Raw genomic sequence first — 23,406 nt, forward strand, 5'->3', positions numbered from 1 at the left:
TACTGACCTGTCACCTCCCTGCAGTCTCTCCCCTCTGCCAGGGACTGACCTGTCACTCACCTCCCTGCAGTCTCTCCCCTCTCCCAGGGACTGACCTGTCACCTCCTGCAGTCTCTCCCCTCTCCCAGGGACTGACCTGTCACCCCCCTGCAGTCTCTCCCCTCTCCCAGGGACTGACCTGTCACCCCCCTGCAGTCTCTCCCCTCTGCCAGGGACTGACCTGTCACCTCCCTGCAGTCTCTCCCCTCTGCCAGGGACTGACCTGTCACCTCCCTGCAGTCTCTCCCCTCTGCCAGGGACTGACCTGTCACCTCCCTGCAGTCTCTCCCCTCTGCCAGGGACTGACTTGTCACCTCCCTGCAGTCTCTCCCCTCTCCCAGGGACTGACCTGTCACCTCCCTGCAGTCTCTCCCCCCTCCCAGGGACTGACCTGCCCCCTCCCTGCAGTCTCTCCCCTCTGTCAGGGACTGACCTGTCACCTCCCTGCAGTCTCTCCCCTCTGCCAGGGACTGACCTGTCACCTCCCTGCAGTCTCTCCCCTCTGCCAGGGACTGACCTGTCACCTCCCTGCAGTCTCTCCCCTCTCCCAGGGACTGACCTGTCACCTCCCTGCAGTCTCTCCCCTCTCTGCCAGGGACTGACCTGTCACCTCCCTGCAGTCTCTCCCCTCTGCCAGGGACTGACCTGTCACTCACCTCCCTGCAGTCTCCCCCCTCTGCCAGGGACTGACCTGTCCCCTCCCTGCAGTCTCTCCCCTCTGCCAGGGACTGACCTGTCACCCCCCTGCAGTCTCTCCCCCCTCTGCCAGGGACTGACCTGTCACTCACCTCCCTGCAGTCTCTCCCCTCTCCCAGGGACTGACCTGTCACCTCCCTGCAGTCTCCCTCCTCTCCCAGGGACTGACCTGTCACCTCCCTGCAGTCTCCCCCCTCTGCCAGGGACTGACCTGTCACCTCCCTGCAGTCTCTCCCCTCTCCCAGGGACTGACCTGTCACCCCCCTGCAGTCTCTCCCCTCTGCCAGGGACTGACCTGTCAACTCCTGCAGTCTCACCCCTCTCCCAGGGACTGACCTGTCAACTCCTGCAGTCTCACCCCTCTCCCAGGGACTGACCTGTCATCTCCCTGCAGTCTCTCCCATCTCCCAGGGACTGACCTGTCACCTCCCTGCAGTCTCTCCCCTTTGCCAGGGACTGACCTGTCACCTCCCTGCAGTCTCTCCCCTCTCCCAGGGACTGACCTGTCACCTCCCTGCAGTCTCTCCCCTCTCCCAGGGACTGACCTGTCACCTCCCTGCAGTCTCTCCCCCCTCTTCCAGGGACTGACTTGTCACCTCTCTGCAGTCTCTCCCCTCTCCCAGGGACTGACCTGTCACCCCCCTGCAGTCTCTCCCCTCTCCCAGGGACTGACCTGTCACCTCCCTGCAGTCTCTCCCCTCTCCCAGGGACTGACCTGTCACCTCCCTGCAGTCTCTCCCCCCTCTGCCAGGGACTGACTTGTCACCTCCCTGCAGTCTCTCCCCTCTCCCAGGGACTGACCTGTCACCTCCCTGCAGTCTCTCCCCTCTGCCAGGGACTGACCTGTCACCTCCCTGCAGTCTCCCCCCTCTCCCAGGGACTGACCTGTCACCTCCCTGCAGTCTCTCCCCTCTGCCAGGGACTGACCTGTCACTCACCTCCCTGCAGTCTCTCCCCTCTGCCAGGGACTGACCTGTCACCTCCCTGCAGTCTCTCCCCTCTCCCAGGGACTGACCTGTCACTCACCTCCCTGCAGTCTCTCCCCTCTCCCAGGGACTGACCTGTCACCTCCCTGCAGTCTCTCCCCTCTCCCAAGGACTGACCTGTCACCTCCCTGCAGTCTCTCCCCTCTGCCAGGGACTGACCTGTCACTCACCTCCCTGCAGTCTCCCCCCTCTGCCAGGGACTGACCTGTCACCTCCCTGCAGTCTCTCCCCTCTGCCAGGGACTGACCTGTCACCCCCTGCAGTCTCCCCCCTCTGCCAGGGACTGACCTGTCACCTCCCTGCAGTCTCTCCCCTCTCTGCCAGGGACTGACCTGTCACCTCCCTGCAGTCTCTCCCCTCTGCCAGGGACTGACCTGTCACTCACCTCCCTGCAGTCTCTCCCCTCTCCCAGGGACTGACCTGTCACCCCCCTGCAGTCTCTCCCCTCTCCCAGGGACTGACCTGTCACCTCCCTGCAGTCTCTCCCCTCTGCCAGGGACTGACCTGTCACTCACCTCCCTGCAGTCTCTCCCCTCTCCCAGGGACTGACCTGTCACCTCCCTGCAGTCTCTCCCCTCTCCCAGGGACTGACCTGTCACCTCCCTGCAGTCTCTCCCCTCTCCCCTCTCCCAGGGACTGACCTGTCACCCCCCTGCAGTCTCTCCCCTCTCCCAGGGACTGACCTGTCACCTCCCTGCAGTCTCTCCCCTCTCCCAGGGACTGACCTGTCACCTCCCTGCAGTCTCTCCCCCCTCTGCCAGGGACTGACTTGTCACCTCCCTGCAGTCTCTCCCCTCTCCCAGGGACTGACCTGTCACCTCCCTGCAGTCTCTCCCCCTCTGCCAGGGACTGACCTGTCACCTCCCTGCAGTCTCCCCCCTCTCCCAGGGACTGACCTGTCACCTCCCTGCAGTCTCTCCCCTCTGCCAGGGACTGACCTGTCACCTCCCTGCAGTCTCTCCCCCTCTGCCAGGGACTGACCTGTCACCTCCCTGCAGTCTCTCCCTCTCCCAGGGACTGACCTGTCACTCACCTCCCTGCAGTCTCTCCCCTCTCCCAGGGACTGACCTGTCACCTCCCTGCAGTCTCTCCCCTCTCCCAAGGACTGACCTGTCACCTCCCTGCAGTCTCTCCCCTCTGCCAGGGACTGACCCGTCACTCACCTCCCTGCAGTCTCCCCCCTCTGCCAGGGACTGACCTGTCACCTCCCTGCAGTCTCTCCCCTCTGCCAGGGACTGACCTGTCACCCCCTGCAGTCTCCCCCCTCTGCCAGGGACTGACCTGTCACCTCCCTGCAGTCTCTCCCCTCTCTGCCAGGGACTGACCTGTCACCTCCCTGCAGTCTCTCCCCCTCTGCCAGGGACTGACCTGTCACTCACCTCCCTGCAGTCTCTCCCCTCTCCCAGGGACTGACCTGTCACCCCCCTGCAGTCTCTCCCCTCTCCCAGGGACTGACCTGTCACCTCTCTGCAGTCTCTCCCCTCTGCCAGGGACTGACCTGTCACTCACCTCCCTGCAGTCTCTCCCCTCTCCCAGGGACTGACCTGTCACCTCCCTGCAGTCTCTCCCCTCTGCCAGGGACTGACCTGTCACCTCCCTGCAGTCTCTCCCCTCTGCCAGGGACTGACCTGTCACCTACCTGCAGTCTCTCCCTCTGCCAGGGACTAACCTGTCACCTCCCTGCAGTCTCTCCCCTCTGCCAGGGACTGACCTGTCACCTCCCTGCAGTCTCTCCCCCCTCCCAGGGACTGACCTGCCCCCTCCCTGCAGTCTCTCCCCTCTGTCAGGGACTGATCTGTCACCTCCCTGCAGTCTCTCCCCTCTGCCAGGGACTGACCTGTCACCTCCCTGCAGTCTCTCCCCTCTGCCAGGGACTGACCTGTCACCTCCCTGCAGTCTCTCCCCTCTGCCAGGGACTGACCTGTCACCTCCCTGCAGTCTCTCCCCTCTGCCAGGGACTGACCTGTCACCTCCCTGCAGTCTCTCCCCCCTCTGCCAGGGACTGACTTGTCACCTCCCTGCAGTCTCTCCCCTCTCCCAGGGACTGACCTGTCACCTCCCTGCAGTCTCTCCCCTCTGTCAGGGACTGACCTGTCACCTCCCTGCAGTCTCCCCCTCTCCCAGGGACTGACCTGTCACCTCCCTGCAGTCTCTCCCCTCTGCCAGGGACTGACCTGTCACTCACCTCCCTGCAGTCTCTCCCCTCTGCCAGGGACTGACCTGTCACCTCCCTGCAGTCTCTCCCCTCTCCCAGGGACTGACCTGTCACTCACCTCCCTGCAGTCTCTCCCTCTCCCAGGGACTGACCTGTCACCTCCCTGCAGTCTCTCCCCTCTCCCAAGGACTGACCTGTCACCTCCCTGCAGTCTCTCCCCTCTGCCAGGGACTGACCTGTCACTCACCTCCCTGCAGTCTCCCCCCTCTGCCAGGGACTGACCTGTCACCTCCCTGCAGTCTCTCCCCTCTGCCAGGGACTGACCTGTCACCCCCTGCAGTCTCCCCCCTCTGCCAGGGACTGACCTGTCACCTCCCTGCAGTCTCTCCCCTCTCTGCCAGGGACTGACCTGTCACCTCCCTGCAGTCTCTCCCCTCTGCCAGGGACTGACCTGTCACTCACCTCCCTGCAGTCTCTCCCTCTCCCAGGGACTGACCTGTCACCCCCCTGCAGTCTCTCCCCTCTCCCAGGGACTGACCTGTCACCTCCCTGCAGTCTCTCCCCTCTGCCAGGGACTGACCTGTCACTCACCTCCCTGCAGTCTCTCCCCTCTCCCAGGGACTGACCTGTCACCTCCCTGCAGTCTCTCCCCTCTGCCAGGGACTGACCTGTCACCTCCCTGCAGTCTCTCCCCTCTGCCAGGGACTGACCTGTCACCTCCCTGCAGTCTCTCCCCTCTGCCAGGGACTAACCTGTCACCTCCCTGCAGTCTCTCCCCTCTGCCAGGGACTGACCTGTCACCTCCCTGCAGTCTCTCCCCCCTCCCAGGGACTGACCTGCCCCCTCCCTGCAGTCTCTCCCCTCTGTCAGGGACTGACCTGTCACCTCCCTGCAGTCTCTCCCCTCTGCCAGGGACTGACCTGTCACCTCCCTGCAGTCTCTCCCCTCTGCCAGGGACTGACCTGTCACCTCCCTGCAGTCTCTCCCCTCTGCCAGGGACTGACCTGTCACCTCCCTGCAGTCTCTCCCCTCTGCCAGGGACTGACCTGTCACCTCCCTGCAGTCTCTCCCCCCTCCCAGGGACTGACCTGTCACTCACCTCCCTGCAGTCTCTCCACCCTCCCAGGGACTGACCTGTCACCTCCCTGCAGTCTCTCCCCTCTCCCAGGGACTGACCTGTCACCTCCCTGCAGTCTCTCCCCTCTCTGCCAGGGACTGACCTGTCACCTCCCTGCAGTCTCTCCCCTCTGCCAGGGACTGACCTGTCACTCACCTCCCTGCAGTCTCCCCCCTCTGCCAGGGACTGACCTGTCACCTCCCTGCAGTCTCTCCCCTCTGCCAGGGACTGACCTGTCACCTCCCTGCAGTCTCTCCCCTCTGCCAGGGACTGACCTGTCACTCACCTCCCTGCAGTCTCTCCCCTCTGCCAGGGACTGACCTGTCACCTCCCTGCAGTCTCTCCCCTCTCCCAGGGACTGACCTGTCACTCACCTCCCTGCAGTCTCTCCCCTCTCCCAGGGACTGACCTGTCACTCACCTCCCTGCAGTCTCTCCCCTCTCCCAGGGACTGACCTGTCACCTCCCTGCAGTCTCTCCCCTCTCCCAAGGACTGACCTGTCACCTCCCTGCAGTCTCTCCCCTCTGCCAGGGACTGACCTGTCACTCACCTCCCTGCAGTCTCCCCCCTCTGCCAGGGACTGACCTGTCACCTCCCTGCAGTCTCTCCCCTCTCTGCCAGGGACTGACCTGTCACCTCCCTGCAGTCTCTCCCCTCTGCCAGGGACTGACCTGTCACTCACCTCCCTGCAGTCTCTCCCCTCTCCCAGGGACTGACCTGTCACCCCCCTGCAGTCTCTCCCCTCTCCCAGGGACTGACCTGTCACCTCCCTGCAGTCTCTCCCCTCTGCCAGGGACTGACCTGTCACCTCCCTGCAGTCTCTCCCCTCTGCCAGGGACTGACCTGTCACCTCCCTGCAGTCTCTCCCCTCTGCCAGGGACTGACCTGTCACCTCCCTGCAGTCTCTCCCCTCTGCCAGGGACTGACCTGTCACCTCCCTGCAGTCTCTCCCCTCTCCCAGGGACTGACCTGTCACCTCCCTGCAGTCTCTCCCCTCTGCCAGGGACTGACTTGTCACCTCCCTGCAGTCTCTCCCCTCTCCCAGGGACTGACCTGTCACCTCCCTGCAGTCTCTCCCCTCTGCCAGGGACTGACTTGTCACCTCCCTGCAGTCTCTCCCCTCTCCCAGGGACTGACCTGTCACCTCCCTGCAGTCTCTCCCCCCTCCCAGGGACTGACCTGTCACCCCCCTGCAGTCTCTCCCCTCTGCCAGGGACTGACCTGTCACTCACCTCCCTGCAGTCTCTCCCCTCTGCCAGGGACTGACCTGTCACTCACCTCCCTGCAGTCTCTCCCCTCTGCCAGGGACTGACCTGTCACTCACCTCCCTGCAGTCTCTCCCCTCTGCCAGGGACTGACCTGTCACCTCCCTGCAGTCTCTCCCCTCTCCCAGGGACTGACCTGTCACCTCCCTGCAGTCTCTCCCCTCTCCCAGGGACTGACCTGTCACCTCCCTGCAGTCTCTCCCCTCTCCCAGGGACTGACCTGTCACCTCCCTGCAGTCTCCCTCCTCTCCTAGGGACTGACCTGTCACCTCCCTGCAGTCTCCCCCCTCTGCCAGGGACTGACCTGTCACCTCCCTGCAGTCTCTCCCTCTCCCAGGGACTGACCTGTCACCTCCCTGCAGTCTCTCCCCTCTCCCAGGGACTGACCTGTCACCTCCCTGCAGTCTCTCCCCTCTGCCAGGGACTGACCTGTCACCTCCCTGCAGTCTCCCCCCTCTGCCAGGGACTGACCTGTCACCTCCCTGCAGTCTCTCCCCTCTCCCAGGGACTGACCTGTCACCTCCCTGCAGTCTCTCCCCTCTCCCAGGGACTGACCTGTCACCTCCCTGCAGTCTCCCCCTCTGCCAGGGACTGACCTGTCACCTCCCTGCAGTCTCTCCCCTCTCCCAGGGACTGACCTGTCACCTCCTGCAGTCTCACCCCTCTCCCAGGACTGACCTGTCACCTCCCTGCAGTCTCTCCCCTCTGCCAGGGACTGACCTGTCACCTCCCTGCAGTCTCTCCCCTCTCCCAGGGACTGACCTGTCACCTCCCTGCAGTCTCTCCCCTCTGCCAGGGACTGACCTGTCACTCACCTCCCTGCAGTCTCTCCCCTCTCCCAGGGACTGACCTGTCACCTCCCTGCAGTCTCTCCCCTCTGCCAGGGACTGACCTGTCACCTCCCTGCAGTCTCTCCCCTCTGCCAGGGACTGACCTGTCACCTCCCTGCAGTCTCTCCCCTCTGCCAGGGACTAACCTGTCACCTCCCTGCAGTCTCTCCCCTCTGCCAGGGACTGACCTGTCACCTCCCTGCAGTCTCTCCCCCCTCCCAGGGACTGACCTGTCACCTCCCTGCAGTCTCTCCCCTCTGCCAGGGACTGACTTGTCACCTCCCTGCAGTCTCTCCCCTCTCCCAGGGACTGACCTGTCACCTCCCTGCAGTCTCTCCCCTCTCCCAGGGACTGACCTGTCACCTCCCTGCAGTCTCTCCCCTCTGCCAGGGACTGACCTGTCACCTCCTGCAGTCTCACCCTCTCCCAGGGACTGACCTGTCACCTCCCTGCAGTCTCTCCCCTCTGCCAGGGACTGACCTGTCACCTCCCTGCAGTCTCTCCCCTCTCCCAGGGACTGACCTGTCACCTCCCTGCAGTCTCTCCCCTCTGCCAGGGACTGACCTGTCACTCACCTCCCTGCAGTCTCCCCCCTCTGCCAGGGACTGACCTGTCACCTCCCTGCAGTCTCTCCCCTCTCTGCCAGGGACTGACCTGTCACCTCCCTGCAGTCTCTCCCCTCTGCCAGGGACTGACCTGTCACTCACCTCCCTGCAGTCTCTCCCCTCTCCCAGGGACTGACCTGTCACCCCCCTGCAGTCTCTCCCCTCTCCCAGGGACTGACCTGTCACCTCCCTGCAGTCTCTCCCCTCTGCCAGGGACTGACCTGTCACCTCCCTGCAGTCTCTCCCTCTGCCAGGGACTGACCTGTCACCTCCCTGCAGTCTCTCCCCTCTGCCAGGGACTAACCTGTCACCTCCCTGCAGTCTCTCCCCTCTGCCAGGGACTGACCTGTCACCTCCCTGCAGTCTCTCCCCCCTCCCAGGGACTGACCTGTCACCTCCCTGCAGTCTCTCCCCTCTGCCAGGGACTGACTTGTCACCTCCCTGCAGTCTCTCCCCTCTCCCAGGGACTGACCTGTCACCTCCCTGCAGTCTCTCCCCTCTGCCAGGGACTGACTTGTCACCTCCCTGCAGTCTCTCCCCTCTCCCAGGGACTGACCTGTCACCTCCCTGCAGTCTCTCCCCCCTCCCAGGGACTGACCTGTCACCCCCCTGCAGTCTCTCCCCTCTGCCAGGGACTGACCTGTCACTCACCTCCCTGCAGTCTCTCCCCTCTGCCAGGGACTGACCTGTCACCCCCCTGCAGTCTCTCCCCCCTCTGCCAGGGACTGACCTGTCACTCACCTCCCTGCAGTCTCTCCCCTCTCCCAGGGACTGACCTGTCACCTCCCTGCAGTCTCTCCCCTCTCCCAGGGACTGACCTGTCACCTCCCTGCAGTCTCTCCCCTCTCCCAGGGACTGACCTGTCCCCTCCCTGCAGTCTCTCCCCTCTGCCAGGGACTGACCTGTCACCTCCCTGCAGTCTCTCCCCTCTCCCAGGGACTGACCTGTCACCTCCCTGCAGTCTCTCCCCTTTGCCAGGGACTGACCTGTCACCTCCCTGCAGTCTCTCCCCTCTCCCAGGGACTGACCTGTCACCTCCCTGCAGTCTCTCCCCTCTCCCAGGGACTGACCTGTCACCTCCCTGCAGTCTCTCCCCCTCTGCCAGGGACTGACTTGTCACCTCCCTGCAGTCTCTCCCCTCTCCCAGGGACTGACCTGTCACCCCCCTGCAGTCTCTCCCCTCTCCCAGGGACTGACCTGTCACCTCCCTGCAGTCTCTCCCCTCTCCCAGGGACTGACCTGTCACCTCCCTGCAGTCTCTCCCCCCTCTGCCAGGGACTGACTTGTCACCTCCCTGCAGTCTCTCCCCTCTCCCAAGGACTGACCTGTCACCTCCCTGCAGTCTCTCCCCTCTGCCAGGGACTGACCTGTCACCTCCCTGCAGTCTCCCCCTCTCCCAGGGACTGACCTGTCACCTCCCTGCAGTCTCTCCCCTCTGCCAGGGACTGACCTGTCACTCACCTCCCTGCAGTCTCTCCCCTCTGCCAGGGACTGACCTGTCACCTCCCTGCAGTCTCTCCCCTCTCCCAGGGACTGACCTGTCACTCACCTCCCTGCAGTCTCTCCCCTCTCCCAGGGACTGACCTGTCACCTCCCTGCAGTCTCTCCCCTCTCCCAAGGACTGACCTGTCACCTCCCTGCAGTCTCTCCCCTCTGCCAGGGACTGACCTGTCACTCACCTCCCTGCAGTCTCCCCCCTCTGCCAGGGACTGACCTGTCACCTCCCTGCAGTCTCTCCCCTCTCTGCCAGGGACTGACCTGTCACCTCCCTGCAGTCTCTCCCCTCTGCCAGGGACTGACCTGTCACTCACCTCCCTGCAGTCTCCCCCCTCTGCCAGGGACTAACCTGTCACCTCCCTGCAGTCTCTCCCCTCTGCCAGGGACTGACCTGTCACCTCCCTGCAGTCTCTCCCCCTCCCAGGGACTGACCTGTCACCTCCCTGCAGTCTCTCCCCTCTGCCAGGGACTGACTTGTCACCTCCCTGCAGTCTCTCCCCTCTCCCAGGGACTGACCTGTCACCTCCCTGCAGTCTCTCCCCTCTGCCAGGGACTGACTTGTCACCTCCCTGCAGTCTCTCCCCTCTCCCAGGGACTGACCTGTCACCTCCCTGCAGTCTCTCCCCCCTCCCAGGGACTGACCTGTCACCCCCCTGCAGTCTCTCCCCTCTGCCAGGGACTGACCTGTCACTCACCTCCCTGCAGTCTCTCCCCTCTGCCAGGGACTGACCTGTCACCCCCCTGCAGTCTCTCCCCCCTCTGCCAGGGACTGACCTGTCACTCACCTCCCTGCAGTCTCTCCCCTCTGCCAGGGACTGACCTGTCACCTCCCTGCAGTCTCTCCCCTCTCCCAGGGACTGACCTGTCACCTCCCTGCAGTCTCTCCCCTCTTCCAGGGACTGACCTGTCACCTCCCTGCAGTCTCCCCCCTCTGCCAGGGACTGACCTGTCACCTCCCTGCAGTCTCTCCCTCTCCCAGGGACTGACCTGTCACCTCCCTGCAGTCTCTCCCCTCTCCCAGGGACTGACCTGTCACCTCCTGCAGTCTCACCCCTCTCCCAGGGACTGACCTGTCACCTCCCTGCAGTCTCTCCCCTCTGCCCAGGGACTGACCTGTCACCTCCCTGCAGTCTCTCCCCTCTCCCAGGGACTGACCTGTCACCTCCCTGCAGTCTCTCCCTCCTCTGCCAGGGACTGACCTGTCACCTCCCTGCAGTCTCTCCCCTCTGCCAGGGACTGACCTGTCACCTCCCTGCAGTCTCTCCCCTCTCCCAGGGACTGACCTGTCACCTCCCTGCAGTCTCTCCCCTCTGCCAGGGACTGACCTGTCACCTCCTGCAGTCTCACCCCTCTCCCAGGGACTGACCTGTCACCTCTAGTCTCTCCCCTCTGCCAGGGACTGACCTGTCACCTCCCTGCAGTCTCTCCCCTCTCCCAGGACTGACCTGTCACCTCCCTGCAGTCTCTCCCCTCTGCCAGGGACTGACCTGTCACCTCCCTGCAGTCTCTCCCCTCTGCCAGGGACTGACTTGTCACCTCCCTGCAGTCTCTCCCTCTCCCAGGGACTGACCTGTCACCTCCCTGCAGTCTCTCCCCTCCCAGGGACTGACCTGCCCCCTCCCTGCAGTCTCTCCCCTCTGTCAGGGACTGACCTGTCACCTCCCTGCAGTCTCTCCCCCCGGCCAGGGACTGACCTGTCACTCACCTCCCTGCAGTCTCTCCCCTCTCCCAGGGACTGACCTGTCACCTCCCTGCAGTCTCTCCCCTCTGCCAGGGACTGACCTGTCACCTCCCTGCAGTCTCTCCCCTCTGCCAGGGACTGACCTGTCACCTCCCTGCAGTCTCTCCCCTCTGCCAGGGACTGACCTGTCACCTCCCTGCAGTCTCTCCTCTCTCCCAGGGACTGACCTGTCACCTCCCTGCAGTCTCTCCCCTCTCCCAGGGACTGACCTGTCACTCACCTCCCTGCAGTCTCTCCAACCCTCCCAGGGACTGACCTGTCACCTCCCTGCAGTCTCTCCCCTCTCCCAGGGACTGACCTGTCACCTCCCTGCAGTCTCTCCCCTCTCTGCCAGGGACTGACCTGTCACCTCCCTGCAGTCTCTCCCCTCTGCCAGGGACTGACCTGTCACCTCCCTGCAGTCTCTCCCCTCTCCCAGGGACTGACCTGTCACCTCCCTGCAGTCTCTCCCCCCTCTGCCAGGGACTGACCTGTCACCTCCCTGCAGTCTCCCCCCTCTGCCAGGGACTGACCTGTCCCCTCCCTGCAGTCTCTCCCCTCTGCCAGGGACTGACCTGTCACCCCCCTGCAGTCTCTCCCCCCTCTGCCAGGGACTGACCTGTCACTCACCTCCCTGCAGTCTCTCCCCTCTCCCAGGGACTGACCTGTCACCTCCCTGCAGTCTCTCCCTCTCCCAGGGACTGACCTGTCACCTCCCTGCAGTCTCTCCCCTCTCCCAGGGACTGACCCTGTCACCTCCCTGCAGTCTCCCTCCTCTCCCAGGGACTGACCTGTCACCTCCCTGCAGTCTCCCCCCTCTGCCAGGGACTGACCTGTCACCTCCCTGCAGTCTCCTCCCCTCTCCCAGGGACTGACCTGTCACCTCCCTGCAGTCTCTCCCCTCTCCCAGGGACTGACCTGTCACCTCCCTGCAGTCTCTCCCCTCTGCCAGGGACTGACCTGTCACCTCCTGCAGTCTCACCCCTCTCCCAGGGACTGACCTGTCACCTCCCTGCAGTCTCTCCCCTCTGCCAGGGACTGACCTGTCACCTCCCTGCAGTCTCTCCCCTCTCCCAGGGACTGACCTGTCACCTCCCTGCAGTCTCTCCCCTCTCCCAGGGACTGACCTGTCACCTCCCTGCAGTCTCTCCCCCCTCTGCCAGGGACTGACCTGTCACCTCCCTGCAGTCTCCCCCCTCTGCCAGGGACTGACCTGTCCCCTCCCTGCAGTCTCTCCCCTCTGCCAGGGACTGACCTGTCACCCCCCTGCAGTCTCTCCCCTCTGCCAGGGACTGACCTGTCACTCACCTCCCTGCAGTCTCTCCCCTCTCCCAGGGACTGACCTGTCACCTCCCTGCAGTCTCTCCCTCTCCCAGGGACTGACCTGTCACCTCCCTGCAGTCTCTCCCCTCTCCCAGGGACTGACCTGTCACCTCCCTGCAGTCTCCCTCCTCTCCCAGGGACTGACCTGTCACCTCCCTGCAGTCTCCCCCCTCTGCCAGGGACTGACCTGTCACCTCCCTGCAGTCTCTCCCCTCTCCCAGGGACTGACCTGTCACCTCCCTGCAGTCTCTCCCCTCTCCCAGGGACTGACCTGTCACCTCCCTGCAGTCTCTCCCCTCTGCCAGGGACTGACCTGTCACCTCCTCAGTCTCACCCCTCTCCAGGGACTGACCTGTCACCTCCCTGCAGTCTCTCCCCTCTGCCAGGGACTGACCTGTCACCTCCCTGCAGTCTCTCCCCTCTCCCAGGGACTGACCTGTCACCTCCCTGCAGTCTCTCCCCTTTGCCAGGGACTGACCTGTCACCTCCCTGCAGTCTCTCCCCTCTCCCAGGGACTGACCTGTCACCTCCCTGCAGTCTCTCCCCTCTCCCAGGGACTGACCTGTCACCTCCCTGCAGTCTCTCCCCCTCTGCCAGGGACTGACTTGTCACCTCCCTGCAGTCTCTCCCCTCTCCCAGGGACTGACCTGTCACCCCCCTGCAGTCTCTCCCCTCTCCCAGGGACTGACCTGTCACCTCCCTGCAGTTCTCCCCTCTCCCAGGGACTGACCTGTCACCTCCCTGCAGTCTCTCCCCCCTCTGCCAGGGACTGACTTGTCACCTCCCTGCAGTCTCTCCCCTCTCCCAAGGACTGACCTGTCACCTCCCTGCAGTCTCTCCCCTCTGCCAGGGACTGACCTGTCACCTCACTGCAGTCTCCCCCTCTCCCAGGGACTGACCTGTCACCTCCCTGCAGTCTCTCCCCTCTGCCAGGGACTGACCTGTCACTCACCTCCCTGCAGTCTCTCCCCTCTGCCAGGGACTGACCTGTCACCTCCCTGCAGTCTCTCCCCCCTCCCAGGGACTGACCTGTCACCTCCCTGCAGTCTCTCCCCTCTGCCAGGGACTGACCTGTCACCTCCCTGCAGTCTCTCCCCCCTCCCAGGGACTGACCTGTCACCTCCCTGCAGTCTCTCCCCTCTCCCAGGGACTGACCTGTCACTCACCTCCCTGCAGTCTCTCCCCTCTCCCAGGGACTGACCTGTCACCTCCCTGCAGTCTCTCCCCTCTCCCAGGGACTGACCTGTCACCTCCCTGCAGTCTCTCCCCTCTGCCAGGGACTGAACCTGTCACTCACCTCCCTGCAGTCTCCCCCCTCTGCCAGGGACTGACCTGTCACCTCCCTGCAGTCTCTCCCCTCTGCCAGGGACTGACCTGTCACCTCCTGCAGTCTCCCCCCTCTGCCAGGGACTGACCTGTCACCTCCCTGCAGTCTCTCCCCTCTCTGCAGGGACTGACCTGTCACCTCCCTGCAGTCTCTCCCCTCTGCCAGGGACTGACCTGTCACCTCCCTGCAGTCTCTCCCCTCTCCCAGGGACTGACCTGTCCCCCCTGCAGTCTCCCCCCTCTGCCAGGGACTGACCTGTCACCTCCCTGCAGTCTCTCCCCTCTCTGCCAGGGACTGACCTGTCACCTCCCTGCAGTCTCTCCCCTCTGCCAGCGACTGACCTGTCACTCACCTCCCTGCAGTCTCTCCCCTCTCCCAGGGACTGACCTGTCACCTCCTGCAGTCTCTCCCCTCTCCCAGGGACTGACCTGTCACCCCCCTGCAGTCTCTCCCCTCTCCCAGGGACTGACCTGTCACCCCCCTGCAGTCTCTCCCCTCTGCCAGGGACTGACCTGTCACCTCCCTGCAGTCTCTCCCCCTCTGCCAGGGACTGACCTGTCACCTCCCTGCAGTCTCTCCCCTCTGCCAGGGACTGACCTGTCACCTCCCTGCAGTCTCTCCCCTCTGCCAGGGACTGACTTGTCACCTCCCTGCAGTCTCTCCCCTCTCCCAGGGACTGACCTGTCACCTCCCTGCAGTCTCTCCCCCCTCCCAGGGACTGACCTGCCCCCTCCCTGCAGTCTCTCCCCTCTGTCAGGGACTGATCTGTCACCTCCCTGCAGTCTCTCCCCTCTGCCAGGGACTGACCTGTCACCTCCCTGCAGTCTCTCCCCTCTGCCAGGGACTGACCTGTCACCTCCCTGCAGTCTCTCCCCTCTCCCAGGGACTGACCTGTCACCTCCCTGCAGTCTCTCCCCTCTCTGCCAGGGACTGACCTGTCACCTCCCTGCAGTCTCTCCCCTCTGCCAGGGACCTGTCACTCACCTCCCTGCAGTCTCCCCCCTCTGCCAGGGACTGACCTGTCCCTCCCTGCAGTCTCTCCCCTCTGCCAGGGACTGACCTGTCACCCCCTGCAGTCTCTCCCCCCTCTGCCAGGGACTGACCTGTCACTCACCTCCCTGCAGTCTCTCCCCTCTCCCAGGGACTGACCTGTCACCTCCCTGCAGTCTCCCTCCTCTCCCAGGACTGACCTGTCACCTCCCTGCAGTCTCCCCCTCTGCCAGGGACTGACCTGTCACCTCCCTGCAGTCTCTCCCCTCTCCCAGGGACTGACCTGTCACCCCCCTGCAGTCTCTCCCCTCTGCCAGGGACTGACCTGTCAACTCCTGCAGTCTCACCCCTCTCCCAGGGACTGACCTGTCACCTCCCTGCAGTCTCTCCCCTCTGCCAGGGACTGACCTGTCATCTCCCTGCAGTCTCTCCCATCTCCCAGGGACTGACCTGTCACCTCCCTGCAGTCTCTCCCCTTTGCCAGGGACTGACCTGTCACCTCCCTGCAGTCTCTCCCCTCTCCCAGGGACTTGACCTGTCCCTCCCTGCAGTCTCTCCCCTCTCCCAGGGACTGACCTGTCACCTCCCTGCAGTCTCTCCCCCCTCTTCCAGGGACTGACTTGTCACCTCCCTGCAGTCTCTCCCCTCACCCAGGGACTGACCTGTCACCCCCCTGCAGTCTCTCCCCTCTCACAGGGACTGACCTGTCACCTCCCTGCAGTCTCTCCCCCTTCCCAGGGACTGACCTGTCACCTCCCTGCAGTCTCTCCCCCCTCTGCCAGGGACTGACTTGTCACCCTCCCTGCAGTCTCTCCCCCTCTCCCAGGGACTGACCTGTCACCTCCCTGCAGTCTCTCCCCTCTGCCCAGGGACTGAACCTGTCACCTCCCTGCAGTCTCCCCCTCTCCAGGGACTGACCTGTCACCTCCCTGCAGTCTCTCCCCTCTGCCAGGGACTGACCTGTCACTCACCTCCCTGCAGTCTCTCCCCTCTGCCAGGGACTGACCTGTCACCTCCCTGCAGTCTCTCCCCTCCTCCAGGGACTGACCTGTCACTCACCTCCCTGCAGTCTCTCCCCTCTCCCAGGGACTGACCTGTCACCTCCCTGCAGTCTCTCCCTCTCCCAAGGGACTGACCTGTCACCTCCCTGCAGTCTCTCCCCTCTGCCAGGGACTGACCTGTCACTCACCTCCCTGCAGTCTCCCCCCTCTGCCAGGGACTGACCTGTCACCTCCCTGCAGTCTCTCCCCTCTGCCAGGGACTGACCTGTCACCCCCTGCAGTCTCCCCCCTCTGCCAGGGACTGACCTGTCACCTCCCTGCAGTCTCTCCCCTCTCTGCCAGGGACTGACCTGTCACCTCCCTGCAGTCTCTCCCCTCTGCCAGGGACTGACCTGTCACTCACTCCCTGCAGTCTCTCCCCTCTCCCAGGGACTGACCTGTCACCCCCCTGCAGTCTCTCCCCTCTCCCAGGGACTGACCTGTCACCTCCCTGCAGTCTCTCCCCTCTGCCAGGGACTGACCTGTCACTCACCTCCCTGCAGTCTCTCCCCTCTCCCAGGTGACTGACCTGTCACCTCCCTGCAGTCTCTCCCCTCTCCCAGGGACTGACCTGTCACCTCCCTGCAGTCTCTCCCCTCTCCCAGGGACTGACCTGTCACCTCCCTGCAGTCTCTCCCCTCTCCCAGGGACTGACCTGTCACCTCCCTGCAGTCTCTCCCCTCTCCCAGGGACTGACCTGTCACCTCCCTGCAGTCTCTCCCCTCTGCCAGGGACTGACCTGTCACCTCCCTGCAGTCTCTCCCCTCTCCCAGGACTGGACCTGTCACCTCCCTGCAGTCTCTCCCTCTGCCAGGACTGACCTGTCACCTCCCTGCAGTCTCCCCCCTCTCCCAGGGACTGACCTGTCACCTCCCTGCAGTCTCTCCCCTCTGCCAGGGACTGACCTGTCACTCACCTCCCTGCAGTCTCTCCCTCTGCCAGGGACTGACCTGTCACCTCCCTGCAGTCTCTCCCCTCTCCCAGGGACTGACCTGTCACTCACCTCCCTGCAGTCTCTCCCCTCTCCCAGGGACTGACCTGTCACCTCCCTGCAGTCTCTCCCCTCTCCCAAGGACTGACCTGTCACCTCCCTGCAGTCTCTCCCCTCTGCCAGGGACTGACCCGTCACTCACCTCCCTGCAGTCTCCCCCCTCTGCCAGGGACTGACCTGTCACCTCCCTGCAGTCTCTCCCCTCTGCCAGGGACTGACCTGTCACCCCCTGCAGTCTCCCCCCTCTGCCAGGGACTGACCTGTCACCTCCCTGCAGTCTCTCCCCTCTCTGCCAGGGACTGACCTGTCACCTCCCTGCAGTCTCTCCCCTCTGCCAGGGACTGACCTGTCACTCACCTCCCTGCAGTCTCTCCCCTCTCCCAGGGACTGACCTGTCACCCCCCTGCAGTCTCTCCCCTCTCCCAGGGACTGACCTGTCACCTCCCTGCAGTCTCTCCCCTCTGCCAGGGACTGACCTGTCACTCACCTCCCTGCAGTCTCTCCCCTCTCCCAGGGACTGACCTGTCACCTCCCTGCAGTCTCTCCCCTCTGCCAGGGACTGACCTGTCACCTCCCTGCAGTCTCTCCCCTCTGCCAGGGACTGACCTGTCACCTACCTGCAGTCTCTCCCCTCTGCCAGGGACTAACCTGTCACCTCCCTGCAGTCTCTCCCCTCTGCCAGGGACTGACCTGTCACCTCCCTGCAGTCTCTCCCCCCTCCCAGGGACTGACCTGCCCCCTCCCTGCAGTCTCTCCCCTCTGTCAGGGACTGATCTGTCACCTCCCTGCAGTCTCTCCCCTCTGCCAGGGACTGACCTGTCACCTCCCTGCAGTCTCTCCCCTCTGCCAGGGACTGACCTGTCACCTCCCTGCAGTCTCTCCTCTCTGCCAGGGACTGACCTGTCACCTCCCTGCAGTCTCTCCCCTCTGCCAGGGACTGACCTGTCACCTCCCTGCAGTCTCTCCCCCCTCTGCCAGGGACTGACTTGTCACCTCCCTGCAGTCTCTCCCCTCTCCCAGGGACTGACCTGTCACCTCCCTGCAGTCTCTCCCCTCTGCCAGGGACTGACCTGTCACCTCCCTGCAGTCTCCCCCCTCTCCCAGGGACTGACCTGTCACCTCCCTGCAGTCTCTCCCCTCTGCCAGGGACTGACCTGTCACTCACCTCCCTGCAGTCTCTCCCCTCTGCCAGGGACTGACCTGTCACCTCCCTGCAGTCTCTCCCCTCTCCCAGGGACTGACCTGTCACTCACCTCCCTGCAGTCTCTCCCCTCTCCCAGGGACTGACCTGTCACCTCCCTGCAGTCTCTCCCCTCTCCCAAGGACTGACCTGTCACCTCCCTGCAGTCTCTCCCCTCTGCCAGGGACTGACCTGTCACTCACCTCCCTGCAGTCTCCCCCCTCTGCCAGGGACTGACCTGTCACCTCCCTGCAGTCTCTCCCCTCTGCCAGGGACTGACCTGTCACCCCCTGCAGTCTCCCCCCTCTGCCAGGGACTGACCTGTCACCTCCCTGCAGTCTCTCCCCTCTCTGCCAGGGACTGACCTGTCACCTCCCTGCAGTCTCTCCCCTCTGCCAGGGACTGACCTGTCACTCACCTCCCTGCAGTCTCTCCCCTCTCCCAGGGACTGACCTGTCACCCCCCTGCAGTCTCTCCCCTCTCCCAGGGACTGACCTGTCACCTCCCTGCAGTCTCTCCCCTCTGCCAGGGACTGACCTGTCACTCACCTCCCTGCAGTCTCTCCCCTCTCCCAGGGACTGACCTGTCACCTCCCTGCAGTCTCTCCCCTCTGCCAGGGACTGACCTGTCACCTCCCTGCAGTCTCTCCCCTCTGCCAGGGACTGACCTGTCACCTACCTGCAGTCTCTCCCCTCTGCCAGGGACTAACCTGTCACCTCCCTGCAGTCTCTCCCCTCTGCCAGGGACTGACCTGTCACCTCCCTGCAGTCTCTCCCCCCTCCCAGGGACTGACCTGCCCCCTCCCTGCAGTCTCTCCCCTCTGTCAGGGACTGACCTGTCACCTCCCTGCAGTCTCTCCCCTCTCCCAGGGACTGACCTGTCACCTCCCTGCAGTCTCTCCCCTCTGCCAGGGACTGACCTGTCACCTCCCTGCAGTCTCTCCCCTCTGCCAGGGACTGACCTGTCACCTCCCTGCAGTCTCTCCCCTCTGCCAGGGACTGACCTGTCACCTCCCTGCAGTCTCTCCCCCCTCCCAGGGACTGACCTGTCACTCACCTCCCTGCAGTCTCTCCACCCTCCCAGGGACTGACCTGTCACCTCCCTGCAGTCTCTCCCCTCTCCCAGGGACTGACCTGTCACCTCCCTGCAGTCTCTCCCCTCTCTGCCAGGGACTGACCTGTCACCTCCCTGCAGTCTCTCCCCTCTGCCAGGGACTGACCTGTCACTCACCTCCCTGCAGTCTCCCCCCCTCTGCCAGGGACTGACCTGTCACCTCCCTGCAGTCTCTCCCCTCTGCCAGGGACTGACCTGTCACCTCCCTGCAGTCTCTCCCCTCTGCCAGGGACTGACCTGTCACCTCCCTGCAGTCTCTCCCCTCTGCCAGGGACTGACCTGTCACCCCCCTGCAGTCTCTCCACCCTCTGCCAGGGACTGACCTGTCACTCACCTCCCTGCAGTCTCTCCCCTCTCCCAGGGACTGACCTGTCACCTCCCTGCAGTCTCTCCCCTCTCCCAGGGACTGACCTGTCACCTCCCTGCAGTCTCTCCCCTCGCCCAGGGACTGACCTGTCACCTCCCTGCAGTCTCCCTCCTCTCCCAGGGACTGACCTGTCACCTCCCTGCAGTCCCCCCCCCTCTGCCAGGGACTGACCTGTCACCTCCCTGCAGTCTCTCCCCTCTCCCAGGGACTGACCTGTCACCCCCCTGCAGTCTCTCCCCTCTGCCAGGGACTGACCTGTCACCTCCTGCAGTCTGACCCCTCTCCCAGGGACTGACCTGTCACCTCCCTGCAGTCTCTCCCCTCTGCCAGGGACTGACCTGTCACCTCCCTGCAGTCTCTCCCCTCTCCCAGGGACTGACCTGTCACCTCCCTGCAGTCTCTCCCCTTTGCCAGGGACTGACCTGTCACCTCCCTGCAGTCTCTCCCCTCTCCCAGGGACTGACCTGTCACCTCCCTGCAGTCTCTCCCCTCTCCCAGGGACTGACCTGTCACCTCCCTGCAGTCTCTCCCCTCTCCCAGGGACTGACCTGTCACCTCCCTGCAGTCTCCCCCCTCTGCCAGGGACTGACCTGTCACCTCCCTGCAGTCTCTCCCCTCTGCCAGGGACTGACCTGTCACCTCCCTGCAGTCTCTCCCCTCTGCCAGGGACTGACCTGTCACCTCCCTGCAGTCTCTCCCCTCTGCCAGGGACTGACCTGTCACCTCCCTGCAGTCTCTCCCCTCTGCCAGGGACTGACCTGTCACCTCCCTGCAGTCTCTCCCCTCTCCCAGGGACTGACCTGTCACTCACCCCCCTGCAGTCTCTCCCCTCTCCCAGGGACTGACCTGTCACTCACCTCCCTGCAGTCTCTCCCCTCTCCCAGGGACTGACCTGTCACCTCCCTGCAGTCTCCCCCCTCTGCCAGGGACTGACCTGTCACCTCCCTGCAGTCTCTCCCCTCTGCCAGGGACTGACCTGTCACCTCCCTGCAGTCTCTCCCCTTTGCCAGGGACTGACCTGTCACCTCCCTGCAGTCTCTCCCCTCTGCCAGGGACTGACCTGTCACTCACCTCCCTGCAGTCTCTCCCCTCTGCCAGGTACTGACCTGTCACTCACCCCCCTGCAGTCTCTCCCCTCTGCCAGGGACTGACCTGTCCCTCACCCCCTGTCTCTCCCCTCTCCCAGGGACTGACCTGTCACCTCCCTGCAGTCTCTCCCCTCTCCCAGGGACTGACCTGTCCCTCACCCCCCTGTCTCTCCCCTCTCCCAGGGACTGACCTGTCACCTCCCTGCAGTCTCTCCCCTCTGCCAGGGACTGACCTGTCACTCACCTCCCTGCAGTCTCTCCCCTCTCCCAGGGACTGACCTGTCACTCACCTCCCTGCAGTCTCTCCCCTCTGCCAGGGACTGACCTGTCACCTCCCTGCAGTCTCTCCCTCCTCTGCCAGGGACTGACCTGTCACCTCCCTGCAGTCTCTCCCCTCTGCCAGGGACTGACCTGTCACCCCCTGCAGTCTCTCCCTCCTCTGCCAGGGACTGACCTGTCACCTCCCTGCAGTCTCTCCCCTCTGCCAGGGACTGACCTGCCACCTCCCTGCAGTCTCTCCCCTCTGCCAGGGACTGACCTGTCACCTCCCTGCAGTCTCTCCCCTCTGCCAGGGACTGACCTGTCACCTCCCTGCAGTCTCTCCCCTCTGCCAGGGACTGACCTGTCACCTCCCTGCAGTCTCTCCAATCTGACAGGAACTGACCTGTCACTCACCTCCCTGCAGTCTCTCCCCTCTCCCAGGGACTGACCTGTCACCTCCCTGCAGTCTCTCCAATCTGACAGGGACTGACCTGTCACTCACCTCCCTGCAGTCTCTCCCCTCTGCCAGGGACTGACCTGTCACCTCCCTGCAGTCTCTCCCCTCTGCCAGGGACTGACCTGTCACCTATCTGCAGTCTCTCCCCTCTCCCAGGGACTGACCTGTCACCTCCCTGCAGTCTCTCCCCTCTGCCAGGGACTGACCTGTCACCTCCCTGCAGTCTCTCCCCTCTGCCAGGGACTGACCTGTCACCTATCTGCAGTCTCTCCCCTCTCCCAGGGACTGACCTGTCACCTCCCTGCAGTCTCTCCCCTCTGCCAGGGACTGACCTGTCACCTCCCTGCAGTCTCTCCCCTCTGCCAGGGACTGACCTGTCACCTCCCTGCAGTCTCTCCCCTCTGTTAGGGACTGACCTGTCACCTCCCTGCAGTCTTTCCCCTCTCCCAGGGACTGACCTGTCACCTCCCTGCAGTCTCTCCCCTCTGCCAGGGACTGACCTGTCACCTCCCTGCAGTCTCTCCCCTCTGCCAGGGACTGACCTGTCACCCCCTGCAGTCTCTCCCTCCTCTGCCAGGGACTGACCTGTCACCTCCTGCAGTCTCTCCTCTCTGCCAGGGACTGACCTGTCACCTCCCTGCAGTCTCTCCCCCCTCTGCCAGGGACTGACCTGTCACCTCCCTGCAGTCTCTCCCCCCTCTGCCAGGGACTGACCTGTCACCTCCCTGCAGTCTCTCCCCTCTCCCAGGGACTGACCTGTCACCTCCCTGCAGTCTCTCCCCTCTGCCAGGGACTGACCAGTCACCTCCCTGCAGTCTCTACACTCTGCCAGGGACTGACCTGTCACCCCCCTGCAGTCTTTCCCCTCTCCCAGGGACTGACCTGTCACCTCCCTGCAGTCTCTCCCCTCTCCCAGGGACTGACCTGTCACCTCCCTGCAGTCTCTCCCCTCTGCCAGGGACTGACCAGTCACCTCCCTGCAGTCTCTACACTCTGCCAGGGACTGACCTGTCACCCCCCTGCAGTCTCCCCCCTCTCCCAGGGACTGACCTGTCACCTCCCTGCAGTCTCTCCCCTCTGCCAGGGACTGACCTGTCACCTCCCTGCAGTCTCTCCCCTCTCCCAGAGACTGACCTGTCACCTCCCTGCAGTCTCTCCCCTCTGCCAGGGACTGACCTGTCACCTCCCTGCAGTCTCTCCCCTCTGCCAGGGACTGACCTGTCACCTCCCTGCAGTCTCTCCCCTCTGCCAGGGACTGACCTGTCACCTCCCTGCAGTCTCTCCCCTCTGCCAGGGACTGACCTGTCACCCCCCTGCAGTCTCTCCCCTCTCCCAGGGACTGACCTGTCACCTCCCCGCAGTCTCTCCCCTCTGCCAGGGACTGACCTGCCCCCTCCCTGCAGTCTCTCCCCTCTGCCAGGGACTGACCTTGTCACCTCCCTTCAGTCTCCCCTCTGCCAGGGACTGACCTGTCACCTCCTGCAGTCTCTCCCCTCTCCCAGGGACTGACCTGTCACCTCCCTGCAGTCTCTCCCCTCTCCCAGGGACTGACCTGTCACCTCCCTGCAGTCTCTCCCCTCTGCCAGGGACTGACCTGTCACCTCCCTGCAGTCTCTCCCCTCTGCCAGGGACTGACCTGTCACCTCCCTGCAGTCTCTCCCCTCTCCCAGGGACTGACCTGTCACCTCCCTGCAGTCTCTCCCCTCTGTCAGGGACTGGCCTGTCACCTCCCTGCAGTCTCTCCCCTCTCCCAGGGACTGACCTGTCACCTCCCTGCAGTCTCTCCCCTCTGCCAGGTACTGACCCGTCACCTCCCTGAAGTCTCTCCCCTCTGCCAGGGACTGACCTGTCACCTCCCTGCAGTCTCTCCCCTCTCCTAGGGACTGACCTGTCACTCACCTCCCTGCAGTCTCTCCCCTCTGCCAGGGACTGACCTGTCACTCACCTCCCTGCAGTCTCTCCCCTCTCCCAGGGACTGACCTGTCACTCACCTCCCTGCAGTCTCTCCAGAACACTCTGCTGCTCGCAGATGACACTCTCCAGACTCTCGATGAGACTGTGCTTGTCTCGCATGCGCTGCTTGTAGGCGTCCCGGAGGCTCCTCAGCTGCTTCTTGCGCCTGTGTTCCTCCCGGTGCAGCTGGGCCCGGTACTCCTGGGCCTTACCCTGCAGCCGCTGCATCTGGGAGTAATGCTCCAGGAACGTGATGAGATGGGACATGACTGTGAGGAGCGGGGAGGCCGGCTGCGGGGACAAATAACATGGAGGTAATATGGTGCCTCCTACCTCTGCCCTCAAAGTAAGTGGCCCCTGAGAACCGGTGTATTGTGACACCACCAAAGTGTGCAGGACTGGACCG

At 64.1% G+C, this 23,406-nt stretch overlaps 1 protein-coding gene across 2 annotated transcripts in view; it reads right to left on the reverse strand.

The window, feature by feature from the left end:
• Window positions 1–23,406, reverse strand: part of KIFC2 (kinesin family member C2) — a 153,257-nt gene that overhangs the window by 111,398 nt on the left and 18,453 nt on the right. Inside the window, exon 4 of one of the 2 annotated variants that reach the window (XM_083145078.1) lies at window positions 23,039–23,291. In XM_083145078.1, the coding sequence (XP_083001204.1) occupies window positions 23,039–23,291 (253 nt within the window). Of the gene's footprint in view, window positions 1–23,027; window positions 23,292–23,406 lie in introns of those variants that run through there. The other variant, XM_083145079.1, reaches the window with a different exon arrangement.

Source organism: Crinia signifera, chromosome 5 (genome assembly GCF_055691185.1).
Source record: "Crinia signifera chromosome 5, ASM5569118v1, whole genome shotgun sequence".
In the NCBI taxonomy this organism is placed as follows: Eukaryota; Metazoa; Chordata; class Amphibia; order Anura; family Myobatrachidae; genus Crinia; species Crinia signifera.